This window comes from Halictus rubicundus, chromosome 9 (genome assembly GCF_050948215.1).
Source record: "Halictus rubicundus isolate RS-2024b chromosome 9, iyHalRubi1_principal, whole genome shotgun sequence".
In the NCBI taxonomy this organism is placed as follows: domain Eukaryota; kingdom Metazoa; phylum Arthropoda; class Insecta; order Hymenoptera; family Halictidae; genus Halictus; species Halictus rubicundus.
The window spans coordinates 13341678-13361844 of NC_135157.1; the positions used below are offsets into that span (position 1 = coordinate 13341678).

At 43.2% G+C, this 20167-nt stretch overlaps 1 protein-coding gene across 1 annotated transcript; it reads right to left on the reverse strand.

Annotated features, from left to right (window-relative positions):
• Nucleotides 1-1081: 1081 nt before the first annotated feature.
• LOC143357098 (uncharacterized) lies at nucleotides 1082-17738 on the reverse strand. Its single transcript, XM_076793323.1, has 6 exons — nucleotides 17265-17738; nucleotides 3820-4045; nucleotides 3256-3423; nucleotides 3027-3180; nucleotides 2039-2614; nucleotides 1082-1134 (listed from the first exon to the last, which is right to left on the reverse strand). The coding sequence occupies exons 2-5, from the start codon at nucleotides 4005-4007 to the stop codon at nucleotides 2039-2041; spliced, it is 1086 nt and encodes a 361-aa protein (XP_076649438.1). The 5' UTR covers nucleotides 4008-4045; nucleotides 17265-17738; the 3' UTR covers nucleotides 1082-1134.
• Between the last annotated feature and the right edge of the window lie 2429 nt (nucleotides 17739-20167).

The window sequence follows — 20167 nt, forward strand, 5'->3', positions numbered from 1 at the left end:
TGGTACAACAATAAACTTGGACTCAATTTAAAGCTGGAATCTTCTATTTTCTAAAGCCACCATTCACTTTTTCCTATAAAAATTTTGCACGATGCAGCAGGTGAAAAACTGAGGGCACGTCTGTTCTCGAAAATGCGAGTTCGAACGTCTGTGGAAGCGTTAAAAAATGTTCCTCGCGAATGAATCTACCATAGATTTGGAGCTTCCACTTTAGGACGAGACCTCAAAAATTGATGTACGATTTTTTTGTGGTCGATCTATTCAAGTTTGAATGAAAGGTGCCAAATTTACAATAATATAAGACACGTGGAGGCTTCATACGACCAAAATTGTTGCTCGATTTGTTCCAGAAAACGGTCAAAACGTGTTGACTAATACTACGAATTAATTTGTACAACAAATGATGTAGCCCGTGTCCCGCACACGACGCGTTATTATTTTCAGGGAGGAAGGAAGCTTGCGCGACTCGTCGGAATAAGAAATCGTGTCGGCCCGATTTCCCGTGGCTCTTCGGGATTGGAGGACGCGCGAGGGTAAGAATAAGGGAAAAGCGGGAAAATAGGGAAAAGCGGGAAAAGAGACGGGAAAGAAACGAACGCCGGTGTCCTCGACTGTTCGCGCGATCGGCTCGAACCCCACCACTTTTCAATCTGTCAGCTCGCCTCCGCTGACAAATTTCGTTCCAAATTTCAAACGAGATCGGAGACGTGGCGAACCCGGGCAAATTCTCCGAATCTATTTACCTACTATACTATTTCCCTAGCGCGATCACAAAAATTCATGCCTCTTGTTTTCTGCGCCCTTTCTCCATCCGTCCGGCTTCCAATCAAGGTAAACGACACCTTCATCCACCGTAAAAAAAAACTGCGATTCTCTAACTCTCGAATTCGTCTTTCTCACCTTGTAAATCCGTTGCAATTTTTCCGATGGTCATTCGGTATAATATCGAGCGCTTAGTGTGGTCTAGATGCTTAACATCGTCATGTTGAAGTCAGTTTCCTTGCGAACGCGTGAGATAAAATTTGATGACTCTGCTGATCGCTGTTCTGCACCCTTGCGTATCAGTTTGTCAAATTTCGTCGAGCTGCGAACGTCTCAATGTGTGTTACAAACAATTTAACAGAATTCGCGTGCCTGAAGAAACAAAGGGTGGACGTGGTATTTCCTGCAAATTGCAAATGTCTGCCAAATTGTCTGGAACCTCAGAATTGAAGGGGTATTCCTATTCAAAGCCGTCAATTTTAAACAATTCATGAGAGAAAAAGTGTTTTAAAATGTTGTATATGTGCTAGGATATTTTTTTGTGCAATTATCTTTACTGTTACTTGTATCTTGCATTGCACAATTTTCATGGCTGCCGTGATACCTGAATTGATCGATCTTCTTCAAATTTGACGCACACTTAAAATAGACACCAGTTTGTCTTGTGAACTAGAATTATGTCAGTATCGACAACTTTCTTCTTGTTATAATTTTCAATTTCAATGAATTTCTGCTTTGTACGACTGCTATTTTGTTAACAAAATTTAATTTAGCTCACGAGATAAAGATGTCCGTAAAATTTGAAGAAAATTCACCAAAATATCCATAAAAAAATATATATCCATATAATAAAAATATCCATATTTCATTGTAAATATCCGTTTACAAAATATTATGGCAGCCATGTTAACTAATATGCCACGGGACACATGCAATTTAAGTAGTAATAAAGATAGTTGCATGAAACTTACACAGTGTCATCTTGGAAAATCTAGACTACGTATTTCGCGTTTATGACAAAACTGGATAGATCAAAATCGAAACCGTACAAAAGCATGTAATTGCAAAACAAACTACGTAGGTCCTGCGTTTCGTGATTAACGCAGACAATTTTTATTTTGCGTACAAATCCGTTCAAATCCGATCAAAAATAATATTTTTGATCTCATAAATTGTTAAAAATTGATAGCTTGAAATGGGAATACCCGTTAAATTGTAAGGCGAGGGGTTAAGGAGAGAAATAAAAAATTGTCCGTCAGTGGTCCCCGGGAAATACCTAATGGCTGGACGCTTCGGTAGTCTTGGTCTCTCTCGTCCTCCTCAAGTTCTTCGCGATGATTTCCGGCGAGGTCAGCGGATCGTTCGGGTCACCCCCATTGCTATTCTCCTCTCTTTGCGGGCCGGGTCCAAGAAGAAGGTCGTCGGAGTCGCGGCGATTCCCCGGCTTGTTAGCCGAGTTTCCAGCGATCAACTTTCCTACGGTCAACTTCGGCACGTTCGAAGGACCCGGAGTTGTTGGAGCCTTCGGAATTGCCAGGATCGCGAGTGGATCCTCTGCCTCGGCTCCGCTCGGATCCTCCTCCTCGCACGGCTTTCTCCTGTCGATGACGATCGTGTGCCGGCGATCATGCTCGTCGGAAAATTTCGCGCCGAAATTCCGTGGCTCTTCGCCGAGCGATTTCGCGATTACTTCCTCCTCTTTGCCCATTGTTTCCGCGAGGCTGCGGGGAACGAGCCCGCTCGAGGACGAGACGCTCATGCTGCCGGCGATCTCGTTTAGAATCGTTCCCGTCGACGTCGTTTTCGCGAGCTCGTGGCCTTGATCCTTTTCAGCGGCGCCGCGATGCCTTTTCTGAAACGGAAATGCCAGGGAGATCGTAATCCTGGAAATTTGGGTCTTAACACTGTGGTCGTCGACTCGGCAAACTCGAAAATTAGGTGAAATCAAAGTTAGAGGTTCCATATTTGTAGCAGTCTTTTAAGAGAGTTCCCTTTTTTCTCGAAAAATATTTTCCTATTTAAGAAGACCTGTTTCAGCGAGTAAATAATTCTTACACGGAGAAATATCGAACAATTCCAAAGCTGTACAAGTTACTAATGGACACGCGTTACGAAAGGGTTAGTAGACCCCGTAATTTGTTTTTAACGAACACTTCAGAGATGAAAAACATTATAGGAACTGTCTATTTAATAGTAAAGAAACTAAAGATCTGAAAAATACATTAAAAAGTTTTTCGCGTTTGTTTTACCGAGTTCTTACTTACGTTGGAGCTGGGGCGTTTCGGCCGACTCGGAAACAAATATGGCGGCTTCTTCAGACCCTCTATGACGAATGGTTCGAACAGTTCTACGCGAACGATCTTGTCGTAATGGTGAGGTTGCATAACGTCCTCGCAGAACGGCATCAGGAAGCGCAGTCTGCCAAGAAATTCAACAGTGTGTCCAGCATCAACTCGAATTTAATTGAACAAAATGGAGGAACTGGAAGCGTACCTGGCGGGCTCCGTGAACAGACAATTTTTGAATGCGTAGACCACGACACGCGTGTCCGCTGCAGTTTCGACGACGCTTCTTTTGCGCAGCATCCTAGTTTTGTCGATAGTTGGCTCGGCATCGTTAATTGTCCGATTGATTATGAACTCTCCGCTCGAGTTCGACCACCTGTGGTTAGAACATCCAATAATACTGGATTAGTAACAGTTCACCTAGCAGCAGTTATTTTGTATTCGAGGAACTCGTAGCTACTGATTACAGTAGTTGGTTAGGTTACAGTAATTAGAATCGCAAATCTACAGGTTGCATTAAGACACCGTAACGATTCTTCTCGAAATCATTATTCAATTTAGATCCCGCTCGATAGAAAGAGTTGTTCGCCATATCATTAAATTGCGAATTTTTATGTTAATTCTCTTTCCTGAATATTTCACAGAAAGCTGAACCAGTAAAAAGTTTATTTCGTAGACAAAGAAATTCCTTATGCTCGAGGTAAAATGGAAGCCTAATTAGGCTTCTGAAGTGTTAATAAGCGGGAGAGTAGCAGTGTGTTAAGAAACGTACCATTTTGGATCGCAAATCGGCAGTTTAGTGTCCACGAAGAGGCACTCGAGCTCCTTGAAGTCCGCGTCGTCGGACACATTGTTTCTCTTCGAGGAGTCCTCCTTGTTGCGCGGGAACGCTTGAGTGGTCGAAAGCATCAGGATAAACAGCACAAATGCCCCGACAAAATGGCCCCTGCTCGTTTCCATTTTCTGGCGACCAAGTGCGCTTGCATCCACAAGAACGTCTGCAATATCGACAATCGTTCGTATTAAACTTCTGAAGATCAGTTCCCACAGCAAGTTTCTCCTGCCTCGGCGCTCAATTTCGCGGTTTCTTAATTGTAGTGAAATTACCGTACGCTTTAATAACGGAAGCGGTAATGGGAGCGTTTCGAGAGATGTTTCCACGGCTAATAATTCAGTTTCGAAATAAATTTCGTTATTAAGCAGGCGAATTTAAATCTTTGGAATTCGCACGGAACCGCCGAGCCATAAATACGAATTACGGTTTCGAACACGGGATTTCTGCCGTGAGATTTTGCTTCTGTACAAGTAGAACCACCCGGGAACCATTACAACAACGGCAGCAACATTGAAATCACCGGCGGAAAAAACTTTGTACTTCCGGAACGAATTTAATCCTTTTTCTAAATGTTAAAATATGGAATTGCAACATTTTTTAACGAAGTGAGCCTTCCGAAATTATTTTAAAATTGGAGACATTCGCTTCAAAGCGAAATGCAAGAAAATATATCCGCTTTTAATGACGTTAGTGTGTTTTTCGCAAGCTCGTTCCTTTTTGCTAAGTATTTTGCTTCAGTACTTCGACAACTGCGATTTTATTTGACCGAACAATTTTATTTGGCGCGTTGACATTCGGCCGCGTGAGAAGCGAGAATAAGTGACCGAATAATTTGGAATCGAGCACGTCACCGAGAAATGAACCGAGAGTCGCACAAACAAAACTAATTCCAGCCGTCTATGGTTCGTTTTTAATTGAATTGGCAATCCCGAGGCAGATTGTTCGCTCCGGAACGAAGTTTAGCGAAACTCGTTGCACGCGGAGCCGCGCGAAGACGAAGACTGCGACGGGGGAAAACTGCAACGCGCGGCGATTTTAATTTTCTCCCGAAATTGAAAGGCGAGCCTTCCGACCGGAGTTTCTTCCGGTGACGGCCGACGGACCGGCAATCTTTTCGAGATCAAAGAACCTCGAAGACCCGAAAGGACCTCGTTACGGGAAGACGACGCGTTTTGCGCAAAATTCTCTCATAAATCGCGACGGCCGAGTGAATGGTGACGAAGCCAGGGTCAAATGCAGGCCGACAAATTCCGAAGAAATTCGCGGCGCTTTCGCAACTCGACGGGAAACATTTTTGAATGCCGGTGACACCCGGGCTCTTTCAATGGCGCCGAGCCTTTCGCACCACTTTCTTAGCTCTCGCAGCAAGAAAATTAAAACTTCCGAGTCCGCCTCTATTACCTGCGCGCACCTGAAGCGCTTATTCCTTCCGCGCCGAGTTCCATTGTACACGAAATATTCTGAAAATAACGCAAACTCTACTGCCGATTTCTTTACCGGTGTGTGCACCCTTTTGCGTTTATTTCGTGTACGGTACTGTGAAATCGGAGAAAAATTAATCCAACGATAACCGAAAATATATTTTTAAAATTTGTTTCACGATTTCTTCAGACTGTATACAAAAAATTAACTTTGCTGACGAAAGGCAACTGATCATAAATAATTACTGGGCTGCGGATCTCCGTGGAGAGATCTAACGGTATAAAAATTAATCTTTTCTTTCTAGTATGCAAATTCATTTTGGGTGTATAGGAAAGAAGTTCGCGATATAGTAAAGTCTTGACCTAAGCCCAACCCTCGGGTCAATGAAACCAGTAAATACAGTTCAAAGTGTATCGTGTTTAGTGTCATTTTAATCAGAAAAAATGCCACGAATAAGCTTGCGAAAATCCCGTAAAAAAATAATGAAAAATAAAGAAGTTTTGCAATTGGATTAGTAGTGGTTCACACGGATATACCCAAACCGGTATCGCATTACGCGGTATGTTTACAGAGCTATGCCACCTAGTGGGGGGGATAGGCGAACTAAGATCGTGTTGCTTCGTTCGGCTTAGATCGGGACTATACTGTAATTTTAAGACATAGTAAAATGTATATAGAACACGTGATTGCAAATACAGGTGGCTAATTGAACGAGAACACGGCCGAACGTTAATCTGAAGCGACACAGCACGCGAAATTCGCGCGAAACAGTATGTTACGAGGGGCGAGAATGAATCTGTCAGTATTCGGGTTGCGAATCGTTAGATCGAGGTCCATTAATCAAACTTTCAAGCCTATAATGCAGGAAAAATTCGCGTGGCCGTTGGCGGCAGCGGTGGCGGCTAATTCTCCATGGAAAATCGGTTAACCGTCGATTAAACGGCACGGGGTTGCGCACGGGATTATTTAACGTTCCGCCGTTTATAATAAACAGAAATCGGGCGCGCAGAACCGGAAAATGAATTCGGGCTCGCCGCGCCCGCGCCGATTAGTTTCGCCGGGCTGTTTGAGCGATTTTTAATCGACAGTTTGGCGAACGAGCCCGGCCGCGTCACCGCCGCTCCACTTATATAATAAATAATTAAAGTCGTGTGGAGAGAGAGAGAGGGGGGGTGGGGAGGGGAGCACGGTCGTTCTGTGCCGATGGTTTATTAATTCCGGCAATTAAACGACCGGGGCCGGGCAGTGTTTAAATAAACGCGGGCTAGACGATACCGGGGGAATGTAACGACACCGCTAATAGCGAGTTAACAATGATAATTCGCCCGTTATCGCGGCCAAAGTGGCACAGCGCAGATAGATCGTAGGAAAATGGGTGGAAAACAAACCGTTCCGTCGACACGCAACGCTGACACCTTTTAAATGTTAAATGGGGTAAATACGATTGATTTCGAGCTGAGCCGACGATGCCGCGCGGATAGAGAACCGAACGAGTCGATGTAGATCCGCGATTTTTCCCGAACGTTCATCGATCGTTCCGCTACCGATCGGACGAGCTCACTTGGTTCGCCGGAAGATGGTGGAATTCTTGCGCTTTGGGTTTTACAAGCAATTTTTCTAAGTACGCTATAATAAATAGGATTTTATGCAATTGTGACAAAAATTAATGACAATTTGTGAAGACATTCGAAGAATTTTAGGACTTTATTTAACGATTTTAGATTTACTAAAATTACGGAAAGAACAAGTAAATTTTTATCCCATTTATGTTTACTACAAATGAAATAGTTTTATCTTGCATACATCTTCCATAAAGCTCCGCAGTCTAATTGGAACAATCACTTGTAGATGGAGTAAATGTCTAATTAACTATTTACTGGTACAATTATGGTAATTCGAAGTCGATTCGACTAAAAATACAATCCGCCATCTTGCCAGCGATGCTGGCTGTCCCTGAGCAGCGTAATTACCAATTACAGCTATCTATAATCAGGAATGACACTACAGTCAGCCATAAAACCACAACACCGTAGCAAATGGAACAATCTACATTCAATTACGATCGGCGATTTGCACAGTTCGTACATCGTAATCGAATTCTAATCAATCCATACCACAAAATGCATTGTCCTGCAATATTTTCCGGCGATTTACCAATCTTGTAGTTTTCTAAAAAATTTAAGAATGCTACTCTGTAAAGATTACAAAACACTAAAATTGCAGGATGAAGAATTGCTAGATACGAGCTAAATTGTCACAGAAATTTCGGAAAGAACCGTTTCTCAAAATCAAAAATTGTACACTTGAGTTCGGATAGCTGTGACTCTCTCAAAAATGAATTCCTCCAAAATCGGCTACAGCGAGGACTGATTTTGTCCCCTCTTCTTCTTCTTCGTCCGAAATACGACAAAAGTCGGTCCCTAGCCATCGCCTTATATCGAAAGAAAACTTTAGTGAAATATCGGGTCAGAAGTGACTCCGGCATAGGTCTGCAACTCGCAGGAGTCCCGGGGTTAAAAAAACATAATTTCGTATATGAAAAGAAAAAGATCGAATTTCCCTCGCTTCTCGATCGAAGTATGGGCTCCTCGAGGAAACTTGACGTAGAAGCGTCGAAGGCGTCGCGCGATCGAAGAACGAATCGCGCGCGAGATATTTTGCATGAGCGATTTTATTGAAAGTCTACGCGACGCCCATTCTTCATACTTTGCCCCTAAAAATGCGAGCTGTGCATAAACACCGTCAGATACGGGCTGCGTCCCAGTTTCTCGGTGTAACACGCCGCGCGATAATAAATTCAGGTTCAGGTTTCGAACCGAATCACCCCGCAGATTTTCCACCGTCGCGACGCGTCGCGTCGGGTCCGCGCACGTTCATCGCTCCGGATATCCACCGCGATTTATTTATGCCGGAACGGTGCCCGGTTTATTTACGAGCCGGCGTCATAGACAACGGAGAAACCTGTTGACCAAGATCAAAGAGGTCCGCGCGACCGGCCGCCCTCTGCAGAAATAATTTCCACGTGCCCAGGGAAAGACCGACACGTGACCCGGCCGACGGTGTCGCCGTCACGCTGACCGGCCCTTCCGGATGACATAATGATTCCGTTTACACGGCCACCCCGTGTAATTCCTGTGTAGATCCCGAGCAATTCCCGAGGAAACGGATTCCCCTTCGATCGACACAATTTTTAACAACTTTACGAATTAATAAAATTTACTTAATTAACCCTCCACACCCTCCAACCTCCCTCTCGATTATGTCCGGAGCGATATTTCACTGTTGCATCTCTTTCTTTCCAACATATATAGTTTTCCCTGATTAATACAGTGAATTCTCGATATATGTCAACAACACGGGTCTTGTCAGCGTCATGTATCGTCCAGGAGCCCTGTTATGTTTCCACTCCTCGGCGTCCGAGGCCTCCCGACCTTCGTGACACCCCACGGGGTACGCCCCGCGGTAGTGGGGATAATTCCGCGACGTTTATCATCCAGGCCTTGGCGACATATACAGAGAAATCACGATTGACGTTGCAACGATTATATGAAATAGGGACTTTAGTACTCCAGACATTTTTTAGATTTTTTGGTAACCTGGAAATCCCTTCCCTTGCCTTTGGAATTTTAGTCGTTGAATATTATAAGTGTCGAATATAATTAAAATTAATTAAGTGTTTCAATTGACTCGGCTAAATGTTTAAAAACAATGATTTACCGAACGATGACTTTGTAAACGAATTTTTTAGGACTATGGATACCGGCATTGGAACGCCGGGAATAATGGATAAGCGAAGTTCTCCCTAAGGTTTATTCTTGCCGACTGATAGAAACGTACGGAGAGTTCGTCGACAAGGGAATTAAAGCCAGCAAATTGTTTACAAAGTCCACGGAACCGAGGGGCTTTGCATGTAACACCGTGGCAATACTATAGAGAATTCAGCAGCGGAGAATGTTGCAATTCAAAGGCAACGTTCACACGCAATTTTGCCGGAAGTTTCAAAATTCAATCACGAATTGTCCGACACGGTGAACGTTAAAGGAGTTGCTGCGCCCTTCTGGTCTGCAACGCGATATTTCAGTCCAACGGCGGACATTTTTCCTATAAAACGGCAAAACCTTTTTACTGCTGAACCTCCGGCGCGCACGCCTATGTTTTAACAATATATACAAACTTTCGGACCGAGAAAAAAAAAATGTGTAGTGACGTTGCCGCGAGCGATCGCGTACATCCGGTGCAGGTCTGCTCATCCGGCACGAACAACGAGTACATAAACAATTTATTTTATGTAGTACACGTGTAGCTGGAGGTAGCACAATTGGAAAATGCAGAAAAAGTTACAAATATCCGGGATTTCGAAAATTGAATAAATGTTGACTACACCGAGTTTACATACGAAATGTCCGATTTATACGGGATACAACAAGCACAACTTTTGTATAAATAACTTTTTTGTATTGATCGAATTAAGCGCCGCCGCGAGCAACATATACATGGTAGAATAGGAATATTCTGTTGTATTCTTCATAGTTTAATTATGTAGAATTCTTTTCGTTTTCACCACCGATCATCCTGCATATTCAAACAAATAGATTTATTGAATAATTTCCCTTTAATGCATCTCTGCAGCGCGAGCAGATTTTTATTTGTAATTTTAAAAGGTGTCTGGCAGAAACAGTGTGATAGTGGTAAGTTTGTAGTAATGTCGAAATGCAATATTTTCGTCGGAAATGTGAATAGCAGTTTTGCTATGAATATTTTGGATGATCGGAGCCCGTTGAAATCGGGGAAACCTTTCCCTCGGGTAAAACGGCGATGCAATTAACGCGGCGCCACGATCAATGTGAAAAATCGGCAACCAATCGGAAGAACGACCTGCCGTCCTATCTGACGGGGATATTCCTCGAATAACAAGCTCGTGTTTACCCGGGAGCCGTGCCACGAACTCGAGGAGGAAGCGTCGACGCCATGATAAAACGTGGAATCGTATTAATAGGTCTGCATTGTTTAGATACAAACGGTCCCCGATATGAACGCGGCCGTTGCTAAACGCGCGAATTCGATTCGCGCCGCTTAATCGTCGCTCTGCACAGTGGCCCAGAATCGCGAAAGTACAAAATTCATGTCTCCGTTAATTACACCCGACTCTAACTGTATAAGTTCTTGTACAGTGGACCCAAAAAGTACTTGAACATAAAACATTCCCGAGAAACTGACGATATTCAACCTGTTCTAATTTCGTAAAAAACAATCCTACAGCAACAAACTTGGGCTCATTTTAAAGCTTGATGATTCTACTTCCGCACACCGTTGTTCATTTTCCTCCAAGATATTTTTACATGACGTGGCAGATGAGAAACTGATGACGCATTTTTCCTGAAAAATGCTACAAATTGAAACCTCTGTGAAAACTTGAACAAATTTTTATCGAGAATGAGTCTTTCACGGATTTGAAGATCGAAGCCTCCTCTTTACAAGGACATCTTAAAAATTGACGTACGATTTTTTTTTCGCTGTTTCATGGAATTTCAATGACGACCAAGTTCAGTGGCGTAGAGCCAACTTCATGGTGTACCTTAAATCTTAATAAAATGACTGAAAAGAATCGAACGTCAATTTTTAAGGTATCGTTGTAAAGGGGAGAGTTCAGTCTTCAAATCTACGGAAGATTCATTCGACAAAAAAAATTTTTCAATTTTTTTGGAGTTGCTTTAATTTGTAGTATTTTCGAGAGAAAACATGCCTTCAGTTTTCCACCTACCACGTCGTGTAAAATTGTCTCAGGCAAAAATGAATTGTGGGCAATGGAAGTGGAAAATTTAAGCTTTAAAATGAGGCTAGATTCGTTGTTGTACTATTTGTTTTAACGAAATCATCACTGTTTAAACATCGACAATTTCTCGAGACTGGGAAATTTAGTGTTCGAATACTTTTCGGATCCACTGTACATTTTCATCGAATTTCTTGCAACTAAAACATTTTTATTTCGGAGAAATTGTTGCAGTCTGCTTATCAGAAATAAAATTTCAGCAGTATTTGGAAAAATCCCCCTTTAATATCGTCGAATCAGACATAATAATCAGACAAAGCAGACGAAGGATACCTCCTGTTACATTTCGAATGTGATCAGCGCACTTCGAAGACTTTGCTCGAACAGACGAAACCCGCACAAACAGCGGCGGCCGCCATTGGAAATTGAAACTCGATCGATGACTTCCTCAAAGGTACACTCTGCGGGAGTATATTACTCGCGATCCCGTGAATCGAGATTGGGTCGCCATTTTTAACCTCCGCTGCGATCCCCGGTTGGGCTATACATTCGAAATAATATTGCGAATTTCAAATTCCCTTCTTCCTCTTGCCTTCCTCCATTTTTTATTTCTTTATTCCTCGTCACGATTTATTCCTTCTTCAGACATTTATTTATCGCTTGCAGATTCATTTATTCCGTCTCGATAAAACTGTATTTTATAAAATGCAACCCGACTCTACATTGCAACCGCCATTTTACCACTGGGCTACAAGAAAAGCTTAAATTGACTGGTTTTACATTTTCTTCTTTGACAAACTAGTAATACATGCACATAAAATTGCAACGAACGTGCTAATGTGATTTTTCGGGGAAAAAAATGGAAATTAATCGCTTTGACTGCAACGGTGGTTCTAGTGTTAAGAAACGACCTCCGTTTCTATTGCACGCGGTTGTAAAGCTGTCGCCATAAAGGCGACATAATGTACCTACCCCCCGGTGACCATTGTAGACTCGGGGAAACATCACTTCGAAATAAAGACGCTTCTCGAACAAAAGGAGCTTATTATTGTACGAGTAACTCGTCATTAATGTTGCAAAATTACTAAAAGAAAATAAAACACCTCGTTTCACCGGTAGCAATTATTTCACACGTCAGTTTATTAATCCGATCAATCCAATTCGTTCGATACAAAAATTGCTACACATTCTTCCGGTATTCGCTATACACATCTAGACTACTATAGACTTCGCTATAGACTCTGCTATAGACTCTATAGATTAGGCTATACGACGCTAAAATATTTGAAGGAAGTGGAAACTTCCTGGACAGAATAATTATCTCCCAGAGGTCTGTTCGCTCCAAGCCCGGGGACACTAGAATCCAAAAGAAGATGGAGAATTGAAGACAGCTTTTCGAAAAATCCCAATTCAAAAACAGCAAGCTTCTGTTCACGCGTAGCACACGAATACTTGTGACGGGGGAGCAGTAGAGGTGTGCGAGAACCCGATGGTCGGGGCGAGTCGGGAAGAGGTCGGGTCGGGTCGGGTCGGGTCGGGCTCCCGAAAATTTCGAGATTCCCAAAAGAATCGGGTTTCCTGAAAATTTCGAGATTCCCGAAAGAATCGGGTTTTCTGGAAATTTCGAGATTCCCGAAAGAATCGGGTTTTATGGAAATTTCGAGATTTCCGACAGAATCGGGTTTCCCGAAAATTTCGATTTCCCTTTAGGGAATCCCGATTAATTCTAAAATCCTGATAAATACGGGAATCCCAATTTTTTCGGGAATCCCGACACTGGAGAATCTCAAAATTTTCGGGTCCCCGTCCCGAATCCGTAAAAATTTCGTGTTCCCGACCCGACCGGATATTTCGGGTTCTCGCACAGCGTTAGGGAGCAGACTTGGCGAGCGCAATCGTGCCCGAAAAAAGTCAGCCGTAAAAATCAATCATCCGGTGATCCGATACACTCTATCAAGCGGGGAACACCGTGGAAAAAAGGAGGATGGAATGCAGAGCGGAGATTCCCTCGGCAGACACCTACGATCCGAGCGATTCATCAAACCGTGTCACCATTCCGGGTTGCATTATCTCGGGAAATCTCGGCTGGGTGCCGAGAACAATATCGCGGCATTGAAGCGCGTCGCGTCGTCGTCGTCGTTGTCGTCGTTGTCGTCGTTGTCGTCGTTGTCGTCGCTGCGACGAATCTTCCTTAAATCAGTGCTTTCGGATTTCGTCAGCTGTTCACGCGTTGCTCCCTTCTCCCCCTATCCCGATTCCCGTGGAATCGTCATCGTTTAATCGTTCCTATGTTGACGTCTTCGTCTTCGTCGGTATGTCAAGCCTACACCCCGGTGCACGTGCAACCATACTCTCGATGGAAGCCGTGTTTCTCTCGCTCGCTCGCCGAATGGAACGCACGTCCTCTCTGACAGATTGCCGCACGTCACCTTACATCGTTGCCACCGTGTTACCGTAATAATGGCATTATTAACGGCGACGACTATATCGTGGCAACCTCCCGTCGACGGATCGATTATTGTAATTGCGTTAATAATACGGCCACCACTTATTGGCAGCTCGGAGGACGTCGGCCGCGAGCACCATTCGTCGTCGTCGTCGTCGTCGTCGTCGACGATGCTGCTTTCGTCGACGGAATTCCTGGCCATTCACGGGCTATTAATCACCTTTAATTATTCGACCGTTGTCTATTGATCATCCCCCGGTCACGGCTAATTAATATTTTATCTGTTTTTCAGGGAGCTCGAAGAGCCGACCCTGTCAAGATGGAGGCCTCGATGCGAATTCCCGGTTCAAGATAATTCGCTATTGGTTTTCGGTATTCGTGTCTCTGTTTTATTAAACGGCCCGTGTTTTCTATTAATTGGATTTCGATTCGCCGAAGTATTTACGTTGTTCGGACTAATTATTGCAGGATTTCACGATATTAGCTGGGCCGATGAATAATTCATCGGGTTTTGTTAATAACACGGAAATGTAGGTTGAATTTTGAATAGAGATAACGGAGATTATTATCGTGCTGGTTCTTCATTAATAGGGGGCAAATTAGGCGAGCTTTAATTGGAAGATTTGCGGTACGCGCGACGCTGTTTCGATAATGTCAGCGCGTACAATCGTGGGAATTAATGAATTCAATTTTTGTAAACTTCTATATGGTATGAACCAAAGAGCTTTAAACAAGCTGATTTCACCTAATTTTGATTTTAGACAAGTTTACCGTTCCGGTAAAGTTTGATTAGTGTACGGATCGGGTTAAATAAATCATGAAGAATCGAGTAGCTGGATGAAATTTCGTACTGTCGATGTAACAGTGAACCAAAATGGCGGCAAGGGTCCAAGGCAGAATTTTTGTTCCGCGTGGAATTCGGGGATAGGGGCTAATAAGCATTTGTTATTATCCCAGTAATAACAAAATCGACAACTAACCGCCCCGATAGTAACAATTGGCCAGAAAAGTGAGAATCGAAGGCAGAGTTTTTGTTTCGCCGAGGACGTTTTTGCGAGGAAAACTCATCGGGAACGGCACGAAGCGGAAAATCGGGAATAGGGGCTAATAAACAACCCCAGTAATAACAAAACGAGTGAGTGGCGGTAGTAACAACACCCGATAGTACGTAGTAGGGTCACGGGAGTGCGATCAGAACGCGGACAAGACCCGGCCCGAGAAAAGAGAAAGAGAGGACGGGTTATCGGCACGACATACTATTTATAAGCACGCCCACGGACCATTAAAAATACTTCGCGTCGCAATGCAAGCTATATCGGACGGCCATTCGGGTATAAACAATTAGCGGCCGCGAGCCGCGAGACCGGTTAATCAGAGACCGGGCACACAATTAACTAGAAAAAGATCGAATCGCGATTCTTTACGAGTGACTCACCGGAGCCTCTTAAACAGCGATCGTTTCGCAAAAACGAACACCACGACCATAAGCCCCGGCTCATTTTAAAGCTCGACGCCTCTGCTGTCGCAAAACAGCGTTCATGTTCCTGTAAGATATTGTCACACGATGCACCAGATGGAAAACGCACTTTTTCGAAATTCGAACGTCTCCGAAAAATATTCAACAATTTTTCTCGCAAATGAAACTTGCCATAGATCTTCAAAACTATTCCTTAAAAAGCGATTTTTTCACTGTTTTATGGAACGAGGAACGAGTTCGGTAAAGCTGCCGGTACACCTCTGGCTCGAAGCTCGATAACTCGACTAGAAAAAATCGAACAACAACTTTTAAGGTGTCGTTGCAAAGAGGAAGCTTCAATCTATAAATCCCTGATAGTTTCAGCCACCGAAAAAAATTTCCAAAGCTCTCAGAGTCGTTCGAATCTGCAGCATTTTCGAGGAAAAGACGTGTCTTCGGTAACTCGTCCCCTGCACCGTGAAGAAATCTTAATATAAATTAAACCATGGATTACAAAACCAGAGGCTTCCAGCTTCAAAATGAGCCCAAATTTATTGTCGCACGACCATTTTTTACGAAATTATTGCAGATTGATCGCAGGCAATTTTTCTAGAATTTGGTGATCAAATATTTGTTGGGTTTTACGAGAAAAAATTGATAATTTTGACGTGTTTCTGATACTGAGTCTCGCGGGTGCCATTTTTGAATGGTCCTATAGGGGCGTTCGACGTGGAAGCTTGAAGCGCAAATTCGTGGCAGCGTCATAATGGACGGTAACCGGCGTCGGTAACCTTCCAAGACACCGGGATATTTTTCTGACCCCGAAGTGACAAGCTCGCGGCGGAATGCCGTGCGCGAGGCCCCGATTAAAAAAAGGGAAGAAAAAGGAGAAAAACGCACTCGATAAGACTCGTGGAAAAGTTCGTGTTCCTTAACCTCGCCCGCTGCATTTCTATTAAGAGGCGAGACCGCCGCGCGCCGGTCCGCTGATCCAATTTAGTTTTCATTCACGGTGAAACCAAGAGCAATTTGAAAATTCTTTCAGCGCGGTCCGCTTTCGCGTTCAATCAAACCGCAATTTATTCTGTTTCGTTTTGCCAACGCGGCGCTTTCCACGCACTGTTACCGGTATTCCGGGTTTTTTTTTTTTGCCATTTTCTCTCTTTTCCCACGGTGTCTTTGTAAAATAATAAAAGAACACGGTCCCGATCGAAAAGTGAAAAAAAACGAGGCCGTTCTACGTTATAAAAGTAATCGCATCGGGATTGATCGATGTTTACCGCAAATGCCAGACCATTGCGCGTGGTCTCCCATGGAGCTTATTAGCTTGCCGTGAAAAATCCGATAAACAAAAGCTTCAACAACGACTGCCGGAGTTTCTGCTCCGAAACGCTTTGCAAAATTGCGGGAATATCTTCTCGTTCGCGTTATCTGCGTGAACATTTATGATTCTCTCCACAATTAGGTTTCTTGCATATTGTAAAAGGACCTTTCTGTTGCCGTTTCCTTGAAATGTGACGTTACAAATGAGATTTTCTGATTTCAAGTTTAAAACAAGTGTGGATATTGTCTCAAGCTCTTTCAATACACATTTCTAAGGAGCTAGTCTGATCCAAAAATAATGGTCGGTTCTCATTGCTCATATATCATTTTGGAGCTCTATCTATCGGACTCAAAATAACTTTTCCGACGCTCCGTGAGCAATATGAAAATTATTTTTAAAAAGCAAAGCGACCAGATTCGGCTATTATTTTGTTACTAATTTAATCATTCAGTCTTAATTGGTATCGCAGAGTTCGTAGTACAGTTTAGATATCGAACTAGCTTCCCGGAATTCAGAGTAGCGAAACGTGTATGGTTGCCAGCGGAAACCATATTGGAAACTTGCTTCGAAGAATTGCTTCGAAACAAAATCCACTGGTGCTTGAACATCCAAAATTTTGCACAACTTGTTTACCATAAAGCGTGTTCCCGAGACTCGATGTTCCTGAATTTTCGAAAATGTTTTACAAAGTCTCCAGATAAATGATCTAAATCATGATTTACAGCACGTCACGAATAACTCGACAACGGGCAGCAATTATCAAAATTATATGCTTCCATAGGAACTAATCGAATTTTTTTTTTTTAGTAGAACACATGTTACAATAAACATCGCGCTCTAAATAAATCCAACCTTGTCATTTTTATCGTTAGATTTTGCTCGGTAGGTTAGACGTGCACGTTGCGAAAGAAATTGTTGCGACAGGCTACTATAAATAACAAACAAACCAAGAATCGGTATTTACCTTAGGAGATCCTTCGGGATCAGGAGGGAGCAATTTTGCCCGACGTCCTGCGCAGACGATCACGTGTTAGTTCACTGGACACAAACGTTCCTCCGCGTGTCCGAGTCGTGGTCCATGCTCGAGAGCGGTTATGCGAATCGTCGAAAAATGCGAGCCGATCAACAAAAACAATGCCTGTTCACCGGACAACTAATTCGGCCTCGAGAACAATCGACCAGCGGAGAACGAACGTGTTCGGTCGAACGGCGAACGGCGCGCGAGTTGTGCCAAAGGGTCGTCGCCGTAGGGTCGTTCCGAAGGGCGGTGCACGATGAGAAGGGCGAGGACAAAGGTGCGTGAGTCGAATCGAAGGTGGCGGCTCGGAAGACAACGTCGAACGTCCACGATGACATCGAGCGTACTACTACCGCGGTTGAACTCGCGATATGCCAATCGACAGAGATTAGAACAACTGGTTCCAGTTCCCTACCACGAGGTTCTTCGGCTTTTGCACCGCGTCGTTGCGACACCATCGAAAACAAACGAACGCACAGATTTCGTTCGGAATCCTAGCCATTCTGAGAAAACGATCCAATGATCCAGAAGTCCGACCTGATCGCTGGTTTCCGGAGGACCAGGTACGCTGGACAAAATTGCGAGAAGTGTTTCGCTAAAGGTGGCTATTTTACGCGAATTTATAAAGATTTTATAATATTTGTCCAGGGAGATATTATCAATATTTCCTCGCGAATGCATATTTCAGCAAAGGTTGCTGTGCGTATAGTGAGATCGCTGAAAAATATTTTCATACTGGACACACGATTTTAGATTGCTCAATATGTTTTGCGAGACATTGAAACAAACAAACGCACAGATTTCGTTCGGAATCCTAGCCATTCTGAGAAAACGATCCAAGGATCCAGAAGACCGACCTGATCGCTGGTTTCCGGAGGACGAGGTACGCTGGACAAAATTGTGAGAAGTGTTTCGCTAAAGGTGGCTATTTTACGCTAATTTATAAAGATTTTATAATATTTGTCCGAGGAGATTTTATCAATGTTTCCTCGCGAATGCATATTTCAGCAAAGGTTGCTGTGCGTATAGTGAGATCGCTGAAAAATATTTTCATACTGGACACACGATTTTAAATTGCTCAATATCTTTTGCGAGACATTGAAACAAACAAACGCACAGATTTCGTTCGGAATCCTAGCCATTCTGAGAAAACGATCCAAGGATCCAGAAGACCGACCTGATCGCTGGTTTCCGGAGGACGAGGTACGCTGGACAAAATTGTGAGAAGTGTTTCGCTAAAGGTGGCTATTTTACGCTAATTTATAAAGATTTTATAATATTTGTCCGAGGAGATTTTATCAATGTTTCCTCGCGAATGCATATTTCAGCAAAGGTTGCTGTGCGTATAGTGAGATCGCTGAAAAATATTTTCATACTGGACACACGATTTTAAATTGCTCAATATCTTTTGCGAGACATTGAAACAAACAAACGCACAGATTTCGTTCGGAATCCTAGCCATTCTGAGAAAACGATCCAAGGATCCAGAAGACCGACCTGATCGCTGGTTTCCGGAGGACGAGGTACGCTGCACAAAATTGCGAGAAGTGTTTCGCTAAAGGTGGCTATTTTACGCTAATTTATAAAGATTTTATAATATTTGTCCGAGGAGATTTTATCAATGTTTCCTCGCGAATGCATATTTCAGCAAAGGTTGCTGTGCGTATAGTGAGATCGCTGAAAAATATTTTCATACTGGACACACGATTTTAGATTGCTCAATATGTTTTGCGAGACATTGAAACAAACAAACGCACAGATTTCGTTCGGAATCCTAGCCATTCTGAGAAAACGATCCAAGGATCCAGAAGACCGACCTGATCGCTGGTTTCCGGAGGACGAGGTACGCTGGACAAAATTGCGAGAAGTGTTTCGCTAAAGGTGGCTATTTTACGCTAATTTATAAAGATTTTATAATATTTGTCCGAGGAGATTTTATCAATGTTTCCTCGCGAATGCATATTTCAGCAAAGGTTGCTGTGCGTATAGTGAGATCGCTGAAAAATATTTTCATACTGGACACACGATTTTAGATTGCTCAATATGTTTTGCGAGACATTGAAACAAACAAACGCACAGATTTCGTTCGGAATCCTAGCCATTCTGAGAAAACGATCCAAGGATCCAGAAGACCGACCTGATCGCTGGTTTCCGGAGGACGAGGTACGCTGGACAAAATTGTGAGAAGTGTTTCGCTAAAGGTGGCTATTTTACGCTAATTTATAAAGATTTTATAATATTTGTCCAGGGAGATATTATCAATATTTCCTCGCGAATGGATATTTCAGCAAAGGTTGCTGTGCGTATAGTGAGATCGCTAAAAAATATTTTCATACTGGACACACGATTTTAGATTGCTCAACATGTTTTGCGAGACATTAATATCGAGAATAACAATATCGTCCGCTGCGCATGTTTTTGCACATATGAGAATTATCTGTGCCAGTTTCTAGTAATAGAAGACACACGCAAATTGATTTCTTCAGACACTTCTTTTTTAATGAGAAAATATATTTGTTTTGGTAGTTGTCCATTGTAATGTTGTCGACCAGCGTAGGTTTCCGATCGCCACCGGGCGAAAAAGAAATTAAATTCTGAGGGGGATCTTGACGCCGCAAATTGGTTTTAGAATGGGTGTATACAGCCTCGAGTAAAACATTGGACAAATATGTTTTTATTTGTTTAACGTCGCACTGTATTGCAGTTCCCCGCTCGTGAACACCGGCCCTGTCTGGCTGGATGTTGTTTTGCAGTGATTTTCAAACGCAAGAAAAACATTCTGCGCGATCGGTTTCGGGGAAAGCATGGCGGATCTGTTAAAAGTTTCGCGTAGTTCGGTAATCGTTGAT

What these genes read in the sequence shown, in the direction of transcription:
- LOC143357098 (XM_076793323.1), bottom strand. Translation starts at nt 4,007, where the DNA reads ATGGAAACGAGCAGGGGCCATTTTGTCGGGGCATTTGTGCTGTTTATC. An exon ending in CCGATTTGCGATCCAAAATG is followed by an intron (nt 3,424 to 3,819) that starts GTACGTTTCTTA and finishes TTCTAACCACAG; the next exon opens with GTGGTCGAACTCGAGCGGAG. An exon ending in CGAAACGCCCCAGCTCCAAC is followed by an intron (nt 2,615 to 3,026) that starts GTAAGTAAGAAC and finishes TTTCCGTTTCAG; the next exon opens with AAAAGGCATCGCGGCGCCGC.